Here is a 16,033-nt window from a genome sequence, read left to right on the forward strand (position 1 = left end):
AATTGACTCTATTAAAAAAAAAAAAGAAAACTTTAGTCCAAAAAAAAAAAAAAAAAAAAAGAAAAAAAAAACGGTACCTTCGTACAGATCTTGTTGAAGCAGCTGCCAATTTTCGTTTACTAATAGTCTTGCTTGTTAATTGTTTGATAGGAGTCCGTCGACGTGCTGGTAAAGAAGCAAGTAAATTTTGTGTTTTCTGTCGTCGTTTGGGTTGTTCGTCTTCTTCAGAATCATCGTCACTAGAAGAAGGTTCATATGTTCGGTTTTGTCGATGTTTCTTTTTCTCGTGATCGCTATCACTGTCATTATACGTGACTTTTCGTCTTGATCGCTTGCTGTCAATAATATTGTCTCTTGTCACATCACCATCGGTTCGTTTGGATTTTCGTGCTGTTCTGGCCATAGTTTTTTTTTTTATATAAAGAGATATGAAAAAGGTACCAAAGAGTTTTTTTTTTTGCAGTAGTTTTTTTTTTTTGGCGTATTCCCCACTCCGGTCACACTTTTTTTTTTGGAACTCAGGGTGCCTTTTTTTTTTTTTTGGCCTGACTGCATTGGCCGTATTTTTTTTTTTCTTTCTTTTAACAACAAAAATATCATGGCAGACGCTGGCAACTGGTGTCTTATTGAAAGTGATCCTGGTAATGACCATATTGATATATAATAGAACATATTTTTATATATTATATATATAAATAGGTGTGTTCACGGAATTGATCTCAGGTATGGGTGTTAGTGGTGTTCAAGTCGATGAAATATGGAGTCTTGACGATGTTGCAGAATTAAAGTAAGTAATAGTTATATTTCTTCAAATATTTAATTAACTTTTTTTTTTTTAAAAAAAAAATAGACCTGTGTATGGATTGATCTTTTTATTCAAGTGGCAAAATGGACAACCTCAACCCACCAACGATACTGAACCTACTGACCATATCTTTTTCGCCAACCAAGTAATCAACAATGCATGTGCTACTCAAGCTATTCTTTCCATCTTGTTGAATCGCGATGATATTGATCTTGGGGAAGAACTGACAAACTTTAAAGAATTCACGGCTGATTTTGGTCCCGATGTAAGTTTTAGAAAATGAAAACCATAACATTGTCTCACCCTCCCCTTTATGTTTAGATGAAAGGATTGGCTATATCGAATAGTGACTTGATTCGATCGGTTCATAATAGTTTTGCTAGATCTGATCCTTTTGTTAATGAAATGCAAGATCCCAATGCTGGCAAGGATGAAGATGTCTATCATTTCATTGCATATATGCCTATTCATGGTGCTTTGTATGAATTGGATGGATTAAGTCAAGGACCTGTTAATCTTGGTAACAAAAAAAAAAGGAATTAATATGGACAAATTTGACTGAATTGATGAAAATGATTTTTTTTTTTTTTGGAATAGGTGCATGTGATGAAGAAAATTGGACATCCAAGGCAAATGAAGCTATTCAAGATCGTATGGCTCGTTATAGTGCAGCAGAACTTCACTTTAGTCTTATGGCTTTGACCCGGGATCGAATAGAAATATATGAAGAACAAATAGAAGAAGTGGATGGTTTATTATTATCATTACCTGAAGATGCAACAGAACGAACACGATTGAATGGTGAAAGGAATGTTTTGGAACATAAACTGCATATGGAACGTGAAAAACGAACAAGGTGGCATGTAAGTAGATGAAAAAAATGAATGATTTCAAATAGAACTAAATTTATATTTTTAGAGAGAAAATACTTTACGCAAACATAACTTCATTCCGATGGTGTATAATCTTTTACGTATTCTGGCAGAACGAAAAGAACTGGATCCTTTAGTGGCATCTGCGAAACAAAAGGCTATCAACAGAGCAAACGATAAAAAGAAATGATTTGACTATTCTTATGAATATTATTAGTTTATATCTTTTTTTTTTTTTTGTTATTCATTCCCTCTTTTGTATATTCACTGGTAGTACTTTTTTTTTTTTTGTTTATTTGATCAACCACATATAGTTGTGTACGAAATTAAAATAAAGATAAAACCTTGTTTTCATCCGAAATTCCGGGTTTTATGAGTTCATAATAAATCCACATAATAGGACGGATCATGTAAGATCTAATGCACATTGTTTTTGTTCATTAAAATGAATGGTAACTATTTATATCTGATGATGATCCATGATGATCAAGAAAAATGAATAACAAATGATACCATCATTAAAGGTACAGATGATGCGAATAGCGGCACTAATTTTGAAGGGAAAAAATTAACCCGGTCTAGTCCGCAGTTGGATATCTTCACTTTTCTTTTTTTCCTTTTTTTCTCCTTTTCTTTCCTTTTTTTTCTTTCTTTCAACTTTTTTTTTTTTGATAGCATCATGGAGAAACATACCCTTCCTTATAGACAATTATTCATTCTATGTGCTTGTCGATTTGCCGTAAGCGAACTAAAAGAAAAACTGAAAAATAAATGGCATACTATGCAAATACTTCCATATTGATTCCTTTTTTTTATCCCTTTTTGTCTTTTCATTGAAATAGGAACCGATCTGTTTTACTGTCATCTTCCCATTTATTGTTTCAGTATGTAGGAGTGTTTTAAAAAGAAAAGCCAATGAGACTAGAATAATTCTCATTGTGATCAGTCAAGTAACTCCTTTTTTTTTTTATCATATTTAGATGGTCCGTGACTTTAAGATTGCCAAAGAAGAAGATATCGGTTACTATATTGGGTTTATTACTGCCTCTTTTGCCTTGTCTCAACTTTTGACTGGTAACTACATACAAAAAAAAAAAAAAAAAAAAAAAAAGGATAGGATGGATAGATTCAAGTTGATTCACTTGGATATTCTTTTTTTTTTTCTTGATCTTGTAGGTATTCATTGGGGTATCTTATCAGATAAGATTGGTCGACGACCTGTGATTTTGTGTGGGATGGTTGGTACTATTGTTAGTATTACATTGTTTGGATTATCTAAATCCTATATATGGGCTCTTCTTTCTCGAAGTGTTTGTGGATTATTGGTAAAAAAAAAAAAAATGAATATAATGTACAAAATACATACTAATAATTCCCATTTAGAATGGAAATGTCGGTGTATTGAAATCAATGATGGGTGAACTCACAATCACATCTCCTCCCGATCAAAAAACTCGAGCTTTCTCTTTATTACCTCTGATGTATGGTCTTGGCTCCATCATTGGTCCAATATTAGGAGGTAATGAAATGACATAGTCTATTAGTTTCACTTTTCTTATTATTTATATATTAGGCTTTTTGTCCCACCCTGTTGAATTGTATCCTGGTATTTTTGATCATCGTGGCGCTTTGACTGATTTTTTGGTGGAATATCCTTACTTTTTACCTTGTTTTTTATCGGCTTCTATCTGTAGTGTTGGTCTTGTGGTTGGATTTTTCTTTTTGGAAGAAACGTTGGGTGGAGTGCATCTACAAAAAAAGAAACAAGGCGAACAACAACCTTTATTGGAAGATACAGGGTCGGATCGGTATCTAGCAGTTGATCAACACAAAGGAATAAAGGAATCAGATCCTCCCACGCTGAAAGAAGCTCTCACACCTACTGTTTGGGCCATTTCTATTTCCTTTGCCATTCTTGCTTTCCAAGTGGTATATTGTGAAGGTAAAACATTATCATATGAAAAAAAAACCATATATTGATCTTCCTTTTGATAGAATTGTTTCCTATTTGGACAGCAAGTCAAAGATCTTTTGGTGGACTAGGGTTTACGGCCAATGAAATTGGAACGGCATTAGCAGTAGCTGGCTGTACTACCATGGTAACTCAACTGTTTATCTTACCTAGCTTGGTACGTCGATTTGGTTTTGTACGATTATATCGATTTACTCTCTTCAGCTTGATCTTTGTTTACTTTGCTCATAGTCTGGTTCGACATTTATACAACGTACCTGATTGGCAAGGACATGTAGGTACAAAATATTGGGTTTGGATAGGTCTTTTCACTGTAGTGATTCTCAAAACCATGTGTCAAACCACCGCCTTTACTACTTCTACCTTGTTGGTCAATAACTGTGCTCCTTTGAGAAGTTTAGGAACTATCAATGGCTTCACACAATGTAAGTATAAAAAAAAAAAAAAGACATGAGATTTACAAATAACACATACTCTTTTTTTTTATTATTATTATTATTATTATAGGTTGTGCTTCTTTAATGAGAGCTATGGGACCTGCTACATGTGGTATCGTATGGTCACAGTAAGTAAAGTAAAGAAAAAAAAAAGGTTTGGATGATTAAAACTTTTTTTTTTTATTATAGATCAGTTGCAGCTACATGGATCCCCTTCGAAATCCGAACTTACATTCCTTGGTTCTCTTTATCTATCATTGCCTGGATCACATTTTATACAAGTCAGCGTCTGGATGCATCCAAATACGAAACTGCACAAGGTCAAGAGGTCGTGGATCTTATTGATGATCAACAAAGTGATGATACTGTGTAGGTCAACACGTTTAGTCTAGTTTTTTTTTTTTATATTATTCCTTTTTTTTGTAGTATATATCCCCACAAATAGAAAAAGTCGTATATAGACATGTTTAATAAACAACAAATCTTTCTTTATATGGATGATGATGACACTTGTCTATACGATGGATCTATATCACCAAAAAAAAAAAAAAAAAAAAAAATCGGGAAATTATTTTTTTTTATTATTGAAAAAAATAGAGATTTACAAAAAAAAAAAAGTGATAAACTAAAAAGAGGAACTAATGATGAATTAACAAACAAAAAGGAAATATACTAAAGGATACATCTATAAACACGGAAGAAGAAGGAAGAGAAAAAGATAAACCAAAGTGAATATATACGATAGGAGACTTTTTTTTTCAAAGAATGATACATTTCTTTTTCAATTTCTTGTCCTTGAATCTGGAGGATTGTCGTTGCTCACCAAGAGGAGGAGGAGGAGGTTGTTGAGGTGAAATAGAGGATGGTAAAGATGAATCAGTGGCAAGAGCAGGAGGAGGTGCAGTGATTTCCGTTGGTGCTGTTGTTGTCAGTTTTTGTCCATCCTTTGGTAGAGTACTTGGAGCCGCTGGAGCTGGGGCTGGAGCTGGGGCTGGGGCTGATGTCGTCGGTGGCGCTCCTGCTACAGCTGGTGCTGCTGGTTTCTCTTTCTTCACACTTTTTGTAGCGTTCTTACTGATATGGTATGCGTCCAGATTGTGAGAGGCTACCACGGAAGCTATAGCTGCGGATAAATCGATGCTTGAGGAAGAACTTGCTGTTGGTAAAGAGCCAATAGTTGTTGGTGCTGATTTTGCTGATGTTGTTGTTTTTGGTACTTCTTTTTTAGTTGTTGCTGCTCCTGCTGATTTTGTTGTAGTTGTTGATCCTTCTTTTTTGACGGTTGCTGCTGCTGCTGTTGCTGTTGTTGCCGTGGCCGCTGTTGTTGCTGCTGCTGCTACTACTGGTACTTTATCCACTTTAGTTTCTGTTTCCTTTGTCGGCACTGTACTAGTCTCCATTAACTTGACATTGTTTTTGACAATAGCATGTATGTCCACCTTGTGAGATTTCACTACAGCATCAATAGCTTCTTTCACAGCAGGAATGGTTTCAGGTGAAGGTTGTTGTTGTTCAGGTGCAGGTACTGTTGAAGGCGTAGTCGTATTACCAGTGGTAACGTTGGTATTCTTCTTCTTTTTATTCTTGTTTTTCTTTGATTTCGCTGGGGCCATGATGATTATGAAGAGAAAAAAAAAAACAAAAAAGAAAAGAAAAGAAAAAAAAGGGTGAAGTTTTTTTGGCCTCGTCTCTCTCTTTATATTTCCGACCAACTACCAAATTTTTTGCATGAAAAACCCCGATGTATGATCATCATTGGCTAGATTTCAAGTTTCCGTGTTTTATTTTAAAAAAGAAAAAGAGGTAAAAGCTAAATATAGTTTTAGTATCATGATTCTATAGTTCTAGAACTACTATGAAGTATAAATCTGAATTGACTAGGGAAAATCAAATAAAGAAATGAATCATTTGTCTAAAAAGGATCATCAGTAAAATCAAGAAAAAAAAAAAGAACTTAAATATGGCCTATAGTTAAATCAACACGCGTTGGCATTTTATTGTTACGCGAAAACCTTTTTAGGATAAAACAATCGTTGATCATCCATCTTCCTGTCAATAAAAAAAAAAGGATGTTGGTCAATGATTATTTTTTTTATTTAGTTTTTGATTATCTTTTTCTTTCTATACATGAATGGAATGGACAATTGACCGGGATGACTGTGCTGAAGTATATGAGGTAGAACATGAAGTTCAATGTACTGTATCGCCTTTTGTAAAGTAGCAGGTTGAGTTTCATAATAGTATTCAAGTCGTCCAACTAGATCCTGAATCGTAGTTAAAAAAAAAAAAAAAAAAAGTTATTTTTAGATTAGTCTTTTTTTTTATTACCTGGCGCTGCTGAAGCCCGATCTTTTTAGGATCAGGGAGACGAGTCAAAGCATTATGGATTTCTGACTCCAATTCAAATGACGATTGATCATCGAATTCTTTCAAAATGGCTTGGATCACTTGTTTCTCCGTACCTGATGCATCAATTAGGTCTAGTATGAAATGAAAGTAATCAGTAATGTAAAAAAAAAAAAAAAAAAAAAGGTCTTACGAAATGGAAATGAATCGGCTAATTGTAGTAGTGAGCCATAATTGGATTCAAAGGTATCATATCTCGCGCGTATCAGCTTTTTTTTTTTAAATGATGATGATGATGATGGGTCGATGCATGAATGGATGATGATGGTATGATGAATGATAAAAAGTAGAAAAAGGATGCAAGTTAGTATATTTTTTTTTTGGGTACATGATGATTATTACTCTTTCGTCGAAATCAGTTACTCGTTCCTCCAAAAGTTCACCTTGACCAATGGATTTGACATGTTGATTATGCTTTCTAATTTTTTGACCTCTTTCTAATTGTCTTTGGACTGATGTTTCTTTATCTACATACAATACACAGATTCTAAAACTTGGCCGTCTAATGATTGGAATGTATAAGTGGTTTCATGAGTGTCATCCTTTATAATAGAGATCAAAAGAACTTACGGAAAATGATGATGAACAGTAGTATTTGCAAACTGTGATCGTAGCTGAGTCCACTTTTCATATAACAAGTGTAATACTTCTGCTTGAATTTCCGTTCGTGGGAAACCATCTATAAGGACACCAGATTCAGGATGTGGAGATTGTATGATAGCATGAAGCATCAATTCAATAACATAACTATCAGATAATAAAAGTCCTTGATCCATAAATTGTCGACATTCAGGTGATTGTACAAGTTGAGAAATCCCTATTGGGGAATTTTTTATGCCTCGAGCATTTAATATCAATGGAGTATGAGTACCTTTTCCAGCTCTATTTTATAAAAATAAAAATAAAAAAAAAAAAAGAAAGATGAGTATACATCATTGATCCATCCATCATTATTAATATCATTACCCTGGTGCACCCATTAAAAAGAAGAGTTCACGGGGTAATCTTATGTTTTCCATCCCATAATACTGTTCGATATTTTTCCATGCTTGATGAAATAGGGTGTTGGCCTTTGATCCACCAATAAATCTATATTACAATAAGAAGAAAAAAAATAAAAAAGTAGATGGATTTAGTCAATGGATTGTTATCATTTTATTTTATTTTATTGCGTTACTTGGGAGATGTTTCTACTTCAGTTTCATTCAAAAGTGCCCCTATTTTCAAATACACATTGGTTTTATTGGTTAATAAAACAAGTGATCAACATAGGAAGCATCATTATAAGAATCACGAAATTATACCTGATTGAGAAGATCTAAGTAAAGGCCCTGTTGTAAGAGAACGTCGATGATAATGATGATGATGATGATGATGATGAGGATGTTGAGGAGGAAGGCGGATCAAAAACATGGTAGATCGTTTGTTAAAGTTAGAGATGAAGTTCTTGGTAGTTAGACGAGTAATCATGGAAGCTGTAGTGGAAGAAAATGGATAAAGAAGCGTTGGAAAAAAAAAAAGAATTGGTATTTAAATAAATCAAGTGAAATAATAATAGAAAAAAAAAAGAAAGAGAGGGGGGAAGATTTTATAGTTATTACTGTTATATTCTTTATCGGTGGTAATCGGGGACAAGGAACAATTTGGTTGGTCAAAGTTGGTAAAGTTGGCATGAATGAAAAGGAAGAATTTAAGATGTTCTATGTCACATGTTTCTCCAGCTCCATAAAGATAAACCATTTTTATTCCATCATCCTTATGCAAATATAATATAAAAGATAGAAAAATAATTATTATTTTTTTTTAGAGGCAGTAATTATTGGTGGTAAAGGTAAAAAAAAAAAAAGATTTGACAGCAGCTCATCAGGTTCCGACACTCCCTTTTTTTTTTTTCCTTTATTATTTTCTTTTTTCTTTTATTTTATATTTTCTTTCTCTTCCACTTCATTTTCAGGATTGATTTTTTTTTTGAACTCCATTCTATGGAAAAAAGGTATTGAAAAAAAAGAAAGAGAGAGAGGTCTGTAATGGAAGTATGTCTAAGATCGTCTAAATTCATTCATGTGTTCATGTGTATTTATTTTTTTTTTTTTTTAGTGGAAACAAGCATGCCAGCTACGGATATAAACACTACAAAGGTTTCGAATAGAAATGATATATTCGATAACGATCAAGAGAACGATATGACAACAAATGAAGAAGCCAATAGACGAATGGAAGCTCTTATGAATATGGTGGTTGTTGAAGAACAACAAGACACTACCAACATGGATAATCAAGGTAAAAAAAACAAAAAAAAAGAAAGAAAGAAAGAAAGAAAAAGAGAACAATAATTATATCTCTATCTCACTCATTTCATTTCTAAATCATTTAGAAACAATGGAAGAAGAAGAAGAGGAGGAATTTGCGTTTAGATTGTTTTCAACTGGATCGGTAGCCAAAGTGTCTATCAAGGAAAAGGGTGACGACGAAGCCAACGCATTATCACAACAAATCGCAAATCAACAACAAATAGAACAGGATGAAACTGATCCTGATTTTGTAACCCGGATCACTCAAGCCAGTATCAGTTATGATGACATTATGCAACAATCCACTTGGGCGTATCCTGCTCTTCGATTACCAAAGCGGGTTATCCACATCAATAATAACGACATGAAATCAGATACCACTACTTCAACAAAAAGAAAGCGAAAAAGTAAAAAACGACGAGATTATGAAAAGGCAGTCAAAGAAGGACGGATCATACCAAAACCCAATATGCGTGATACTCGTACTCCTGGTGGATGGCCTGGATATCCTGGTGCTCGTACTCCATGTGCTATCATCAAAACTCAATCTCACAAAGCAAGATCTGGTGGATTTAAATCACGACCTCAAGTGTTTAAGAATAGTTTTATTAGTCGTAGTAGTAGTGGTAGAGGTGGTAGAGGTGGATCATCTCACTTCAAAAAAATGATCTCTGTATAGCTTAGTTTTTTTTTTTTTTTGACTTTTTCTTTTTTTTTTTTTTGACCAATAAAAATTGTTGACTCGGGAACTCAAAAATTTTTTCTTTTTCGATCCGTTATTTAAATCTTTTGGATACGGCCAACTTATATTTGTTCTTTCCTTTTTACATTTTTTATTAACAGGTATGTACCCATAAACATCCATCCATCCATCCATCCATTCTTATTAATGTATTATCTTTTTTTCTATTATAGTCATGGGTAAAGAAAAGACTCACGTCAACGTCGTTGTTATCGGTCACGTCGATTCCGTAAGTATTTAATTATTTATACTAAGTCTTCTTGCTAACTTGAATGTTAATTATATAGGGTAAATCTACTACTACTGGTCACTTGATCTACAAGTGTGGTGGTATTGACAAGCGTACCATTGAAAAGTTCGAAAAGGAAGCTGCTGAACTCGGTAAGGGTTCCTTCAAGTACGCCTGGGTTTTGGACAAGCTTAAGGCTGAACGTGAACGTGGTATCACCATTGATATTGCTCTCTGGAAGTTCGAAACTCCCAAGTACCACGTTACTGTCATTGACGCTCCTGGCCATCGTGATTTCATCAAGAACATGATTACTGGTACTTCTCAAGCTGATTGTGGTATTCTTATCATTGCTGCTGGTACTGGTGAATTCGAAGTAAGTAAAAAAAAAAAAAAAGAATGACGTATTTTATGGATGATGACGAAAAATGATGCTAATTATTTATTTATTTATTGATAGGCTGGTATCTCCAAGGATGGTCAAACCCGTGAACACGCTTTGTTGGCTTTCACTCTCGGTGTCCGTCAATTGATTGTTGCTATTAACAAGATGGATTCTACCAAGTGGTCTGAAGCTCGTTTCAACGAAATCATCAAGGAAGTTTCTGGTTTCATCAAGAAGATCGGTTTCAACCCCAAGTCTGTCCCCTTCGTCCCCATTTCTGGCTGGCACGGTGACAACATGTTGGATGAATCTACCAACATGCCCTGGTACAAGGGATGGAAGAAGGAAACCAAGGCTGGTGAAAAGTCTGGTAAGACTCTTTTGGATGCTATTGATGCCATTGATCCCCCTACTCGTCCTTCCGACAAGCCTCTCCGTCTTCCTCTTCAAGATGTGTACAAGATTGGTGGTATTGGTACTGTCCCCGTTGGTCGTGTCGAAACTGGTATCATCAAGGCTGGTATGGTCGTCACCTTCGCTCCTGCTAACGTGACCACTGAAGTCAAGTCTGTTGAAATGCATCACGAACAATTGACTGAAGGTCTTCCCGGTGACAACGTTGGTTTCAACGTCAAGAACGTCTCTGTCAAGGATATCCGTCGTGGTAACGTCTGTTCCGACTCCAAGAACGATCCTGCCAAGGAATCTGCCTCTTTCACTGCTCAAGTCATTGTCCTTAACCATCCTGGTCAAATCGGTGCTGGTTACGCTCCTGTCTTGGATTGTCACACTGCTCACATTGCTTGTAAGTTCGCTGAATTGTTGGAAAAGATTGATCGTCGTTCCGGTAAGAAGCTCGAAGATGCTCCCAAGTTCGTCAAGTCTGGTGACTCTGCTATCGTCAAGATGATTCCTTCCAAGCCCATGTGTGTTGAAGCTTACACTGATTATCCTCCTCTTGGTCGTTTCGCTGTCCGTGATATGCGTCAAACCGTCGCTGTCGGTGTCATCAAGGCCGTTGAAAAGGTTGACAAGGCTGGTAAGGTTACCAAGGCTGCTACCAAGGCTGGTAAGAAATAAGTTATTACCCATCACTACACATCTACATAGTATCCATACATACATATCAAATTGAATTAGTATAGTTTGATTATTTGAAAAAAAAAATTCACTAGTGTTAGTCCTTTTTTTTTGTTGAAAATAAAAAACAAAAAATAATATCAAAAAAATAGTTTTTCTTCTTTTTTTTTTTTGATGAAGTGTAGAGTGCATATTAATTATTTTTTCAATTGCTGTCAATTTATCTTTTTTTTTTTTCTTGTCCCTCCATTCTTTTTTTTTCCCTTGATGTTTTTTTTTTTTTTTTTTTTTTTTTTTTCCTGGATAGTTTCCATTGAATAGGTATGATGGTCTTACTTTTGAATACAAACTTTGATATAACTCATTTGAAGTTCCTTCATTCTTTCCCTTTGTCTATACGGTAAAATAGATTATATATCTGTTCACATCTCTTTTGTATAGGATTCACACCTTCAACCCTACAGCGACAAAGAAAATAACACCTGGGAAAAACGCAACACAATGATTAGGTAAAGAATGATACTACCGCTCTTGTGTGGATAAAGTTCTGGCACTCTCTCATTGTCTTTTTTTTTTTTTTTTCTAGCTTGACATGGATATAGTAGGGTTGACCTGGAAGGTCATACGACAAGGTGGTTCTTTTCAACATTTGTTATACTGGTCTCTTTAGTGCTGTTGGTGTAAGCAAGAAAAATATCAAATAATTGTATACACGTATTGAAAGGAGTCATGACAATGAATGATGAAATATTTGGAGTAAACTAATCATTTTTTTTTTATAGTAAATTGGTTCTGGACAAGAATATATGTCGTTGAATAGAATATAGGATGCTTATTTGATGGAGAGGATGATACTTTTTTTTTTTTGAACAGAATAGGATGATGTAGGAAAATCTGTTTTCTCTTCTTGGAAGGATATGCTCTAGTAGTAACAAAGGTTGGGAGTGGATATTAGTAGTATAGTTTTGAATAGTGTACTTTTGAATTGTTGATATTTTATAGAAATAAAACATATGGTTATTCAATGCGCTAAGTCGACTGGAAGAAATGCATCATGCTACACAATGATGGATGTATCAAGGGATAAGTGGTGGTCTTGTTGTGATCTTTTCAGAATTACAAGCTCTTCTTTTTTATTTATTTATTTATTTATTCAATGTGAAAGATGATTTAATTTTTTTTTTTTTTTGCACGATAGATTCACATTGTTGGTCAGTATGAAAACAGTTTGGTAATGGAAAGTCATTGGTGATTGCCGATAATTGATTGACAATCGATCGATCGACGATGATGGATACTGAAGATGACTAATGAGGATGATCATTTACTATTTACAATGCGTTTGTTGTCTACGACTATCCTATCCATGCTGATCATCCAGAAAAAAAAAAAAAAGAAAATATTCCTACAAAGACGAATTATTGAGATGACGCGTAAGGCATGACCACTGCAAATAAATGATAAAAGGAACCTCGATGAATACAAATAATATGATAACGAAGGCATATATATCATACAATTTTTTTATTATTATTTTTAATTTAAAATAGGATTGAATAAATTTTATAAATATGTATATGATAGGGAGATATGGAGAAAATGAGGGAAAGACGGTAAAAAAAAAAAAAAAAAAAAAAAAAAAAAAAAGGTGAATTGTACTAACTAACTAGAAAATAAACGCACAAAACTAAAAAGCTGGATCGATCAAAAAATATAAAAAGTACCTAACCTAGCTTCTTTGTAAGTTTGGGATGCACAACAAAATCATCCAATACCTTGCCAGCATGTACAACAGGGAATAGATGTTCATCCTTGCAAACCACAGCATCCATCAACACGGGACCATCATGTTCCAAAAATTCCTTCATTTTTTCTGGGATTTCAGATGCCTTGGTAACACGGATGGCTTTGACATTCATAGATTCGGCTAATTTGACAAAATCAGGATTCTTCATCAAACAACCAATGTATCGGTTTTCATAGAATAATTCCTGCCATTGTTTGACCATACCTTGGGATGAATTGTTGAGAAGTAACACCTTAACACCAATATTGAATTCTGCAGCTGTTGCTAATTCCATTGCCGTCATTGAAAAAGAAGCATCACCATCAATATCCACCACAATATGATCAGGTTTTGCCACCTTGGCTCCAATAGCGCTAGGTAATCCATATCCCATTGTTCCAAAACCACCAGATGAAATAAACGTACGAGGATGTCGACATTGATAAAGTTGAGCTGCCCACATTTGATGTTGTCCCACACCTGTTGTCACAATCACCTTATCCTTGATATCCTTTGTCTGTAGATTGAGTTCTTCAATGATTTGTTGAGGTTTAAGTACTTCATCACCAATGGCAGGTTCATAATAGAAGGGATACTTTTCTTTCCAGTTGTTGATAGTGTTGAACCAATCCTTACGTTCGGTTGACGCAATATGAGGTAACATCCGTTGAATATTTTCAGTCACATCACCTTTGATTAATTCTGTTGCTTCCACCACCTTGTTCATATTCTTTGGCAAGATTTCAAAATGAAGAATACCACCACGACCTTCTTTGCTGGCCTTGATAGCTTCAGGAGCAAACGCCTTGACATTTCCAGTGACACGATCATCAAAGCGAGCACCAAGAGCAATGATCACATCGGCATGTTGCATAGCGAGATTAGCATAGCACGATCCATGCATACCAAGCATATGAAGAGATTTTGGATCTTCTTCGTCAAATACACCAAGACCACAAAGAGTAGTTGTAACAGGGATATTGCCTTGATTTGCGAGTCGAGTAAGAACTTTGTGACCATCTGGATGACCCATAATACCATGACCAGCATAGATGACAGGACGTTTCGCTTGATTGATGAGTCCTGCTGTACGTGTGAATAAACCATCATCAGAGAATGTAGCAATAGGGGTAGGACGAGTAGGTATCATTGAATTTATAGGAATAGGACGACGTAACACACCAGCTGTCACATCCTTGGGTAAATCCACCAATACAGGTCCAGGTCGACCACTAGTGGCAATAGTAAAAGCTTCATTGATTCGACGAGGTAATTCAGCAATATCTTTGACCATCACATTCCATTTTGTACATATTTGAGAGATACTAATAATATCAATTTCTTGGAAAGAATCAGTACCAATTGAAGCAGTAGGAACTTGACCAGTAAATACAATAATAGGAACACCATCAGCTAAAGCATCTGCCATTGCAGTAACAACATTAGTTGCACCAGGACCAGATGTCACTAAAACCACACCAGGTTTACCAGTAGCTCTAGCATAACCTTCAGCCATATGTCCAGCACCTTGTTCATGACGTGGAAGAATAAAATCAAGATAATTGGATTCGTGGATTGCATCAAAAACAGGAAGAATAGGACCTCCAGGAAAACCAAAGATATGTTTTACTTCATGTTTTGACATCATTTCATGAAAGATTTCACCACCAGATTTGCCCACAAAAGAATGATCCATTTGAGATTCTGTTGATTTCTTGAAAAGTTGACCTTTTTTATTTGGAATATCAGCAGCGTGATTACCAGCACTATAAATATAAAAAAAAAAAAAAAAAAAAAAAAAAAAAAGAGAAATAAAGAGGTTACTATTAGATCTATACATATATATCTAGTCATATTTTTGTTCTATTACTTTGAAATAATCGTAGAAGTAGCGCTTTTTACTTTTGACGGGTTGTGTATTGTTCTTAAAGCAATGGGATATAGCAGACTGGATCCATAACGACATCTTGATACTGAAGATCGTAGAGTTATTTGATTAATCATGAATCTAACTTTTATAAAAAAAAAAAAAAAAAATTGGAGAAAGAAAAATGAAAAAAAAGAAAAAGCGATTTCTTTTTTTTTATGACTTCCTGATTTGGCCACAGCCAGAAATGGAAACGGAGTTATGGATATGATTTCTGTGCAAATCGAAAGGTATGTTTTCTACTGTGATAGACAAAAAGAAAATATAACATATGACTCGTCCCTTTTCATCCATAGAATATTATTTGTCTAGCGAAGGACATATGATATTGGGAAAAGAGATTGGCTATTCATTCCAGTAGTTCCAGTATTATGGATATAATGTACAGAAAAAAAAATAAACAAGAGTTCACTACAATTTCTAATCATCGGTATCATCATCTGGACAAAGTAATGTCTACAGCATGATTTGTTACTTTAAAACGTATCCACTTAGTTTTATTGACCATTGAAGTGTAACAATAATAGAGAATATAAAAACAAAAAAAAATCATGATTTTCAACATAAAATCAATAACACTAGTTGTATGCCATTCGAAATCGATATGAATGATACCATTCAGTTCACTTTATTTCATAAAATCAAAAATTAAACTAACGAGAATGATCATTTACTATCTAGCTATGATATGCTTGTCGTAAACAACTATCCTATCCACACGTATTATTGACCTTCCGATAATTTTCATTTGCTGATGATATCTTCCTGCCGATGCCCAGTGGATGATGCCTTTCAGAAGCCAAAATATCATTGCCTATCCTTTAGTACTTGATAATATATCTTACTATATCCTGCATAAACATATATATACAACAACTACGTGAAAGGCATTCCTCCATGGAAACAAAAACAAAAAAAAAAAAGAAGAAGAAGTAAGCATATATAAAACAGTCTTTCAACCAAAAAGTATTAGTCACCCATTCATTACTGTTCGTGTTTACCATTCATTATCTACTTCAACGGAATGTTCCTTTGAAAAAGGTCGACCAATGTCTTGGATTATAAACGAAGTAAAAACAGAGTATGCCGGTAATACATTCC

General features: G+C 34.6%; 6 protein-coding genes across 6 annotated transcripts; 4 read left to right on the top strand and 2 right to left on the bottom strand.

The window, feature by feature from the left end:
* The first annotated feature begins 588 nt into the window (after positions 1 to 588).
* BX664DRAFT_296200 (ubiquitin carboxyl-terminal hydrolase) lies at positions 589 to 2,059 on the top strand. Its single transcript, XM_051542189.1, has 6 exons — positions 589 to 641; positions 700 to 787; positions 851 to 1,070; positions 1,127 to 1,325; positions 1,403 to 1,668; positions 1,724 to 2,059. The coding sequence occupies exons 1-6, from the start codon at positions 599 to 601 to the stop codon at positions 1,865 to 1,867; spliced, it is 960 nt and encodes a 319-aa protein (XP_051399673.1). The 5' UTR covers positions 589 to 598; the 3' UTR covers positions 1,868 to 2,059.
* A 276-nt stretch (positions 2,060 to 2,335) lies between these two features.
* Positions 2,336 to 4,584, top strand: BX664DRAFT_331502 (major facilitator superfamily domain-containing protein). The gene is made up of 9 exons (XM_051545150.1): positions 2,336 to 2,416; positions 2,520 to 2,561; positions 2,658 to 2,751; positions 2,854 to 3,002; positions 3,061 to 3,196; positions 3,251 to 3,619; positions 3,673 to 4,074; positions 4,157 to 4,214; positions 4,276 to 4,584. Exons 1-9 carry the CDS (start codon positions 2,357 to 2,359, stop codon positions 4,457 to 4,459), a joined length of 1,494 nt encoding a protein of 497 aa, XP_051399674.1. The 5' UTR covers positions 2,336 to 2,356; the 3' UTR covers positions 4,460 to 4,584.
* A 1,143-nt stretch (positions 4,585 to 5,727) lies between these two features.
* Positions 5,728 to 8,121, bottom strand: BX664DRAFT_121948 (adenylate kinase). Its single transcript, XM_051539762.1, has 9 exons — positions 7,797 to 8,121; positions 7,670 to 7,709; positions 7,459 to 7,581; positions 7,063 to 7,374; positions 6,835 to 6,994; positions 6,626 to 6,701; positions 6,415 to 6,566; positions 6,214 to 6,350; positions 5,728 to 6,131 (listed from the first exon to the last, which is right to left on the bottom strand). The coding sequence occupies exons 1-9, from the start codon at positions 7,960 to 7,962 to the stop codon at positions 6,041 to 6,043; spliced, it is 1,257 nt and encodes a 418-aa protein (XP_051399675.1). The 5' UTR covers positions 7,963 to 8,121; the 3' UTR covers positions 5,728 to 6,040.
* Positions 8,122 to 8,398: 277 nt separating this feature from the next.
* On the top strand, positions 8,399 to 9,462 carry BX664DRAFT_296206 (uncharacterized protein; the record flags this gene model as incomplete). Its single annotated transcript, XM_051542190.1, has 3 exons — positions 8,399 to 8,485; positions 8,590 to 8,772; positions 8,867 to 9,462. Exons 2-3 carry the CDS (start codon positions 8,601 to 8,603, stop codon positions 9,460 to 9,462), a joined length of 768 nt encoding a protein of 255 aa, XP_051399676.1. The 5' UTR covers positions 8,399 to 8,485; positions 8,590 to 8,600.
* Positions 9,463 to 9,526: 64 nt separating this feature from the next.
* Positions 9,527 to 11,361, top strand: BX664DRAFT_296209 (translation elongation factor EF-1 alpha). Its single transcript, XM_051542191.1, has 4 exons — positions 9,527 to 9,626; positions 9,699 to 9,754; positions 9,813 to 10,130; positions 10,215 to 11,361. Exons 2-4 carry the CDS (start codon positions 9,701 to 9,703, stop codon positions 11,217 to 11,219), a joined length of 1,377 nt encoding a protein of 458 aa, XP_051399677.1. The 5' UTR covers positions 9,527 to 9,626; positions 9,699 to 9,700; the 3' UTR covers positions 11,220 to 11,361.
* A 1,582-nt stretch (positions 11,362 to 12,943) lies between these two features.
* Positions 12,944 to 15,009, bottom strand: BX664DRAFT_372937 (large subunit of biosynthetic type acetolactate synthase; the record flags this gene model as incomplete). Its single annotated transcript, XM_051548681.1, has 2 exons — positions 12,944 to 14,771; positions 14,876 to 15,009. 2 exons carry the CDS (start codon positions 15,007 to 15,009, stop codon positions 12,944 to 12,946), a joined length of 1,962 nt encoding a protein of 653 aa, XP_051399678.1.
* Between the last annotated feature and the right edge of the window lie 1,024 nt (positions 15,010 to 16,033).

Source organism: Halteromyces radiatus (genome assembly GCF_025201355.1).
Source record: "Halteromyces radiatus strain CBS 162.75 chromosome Unknown BX664scaffold_4, whole genome shotgun sequence".
Lineage (NCBI taxonomy): Eukaryota > Fungi > Mucoromycota > Mucoromycetes > Mucorales > Cunninghamellaceae > Halteromyces > Halteromyces radiatus.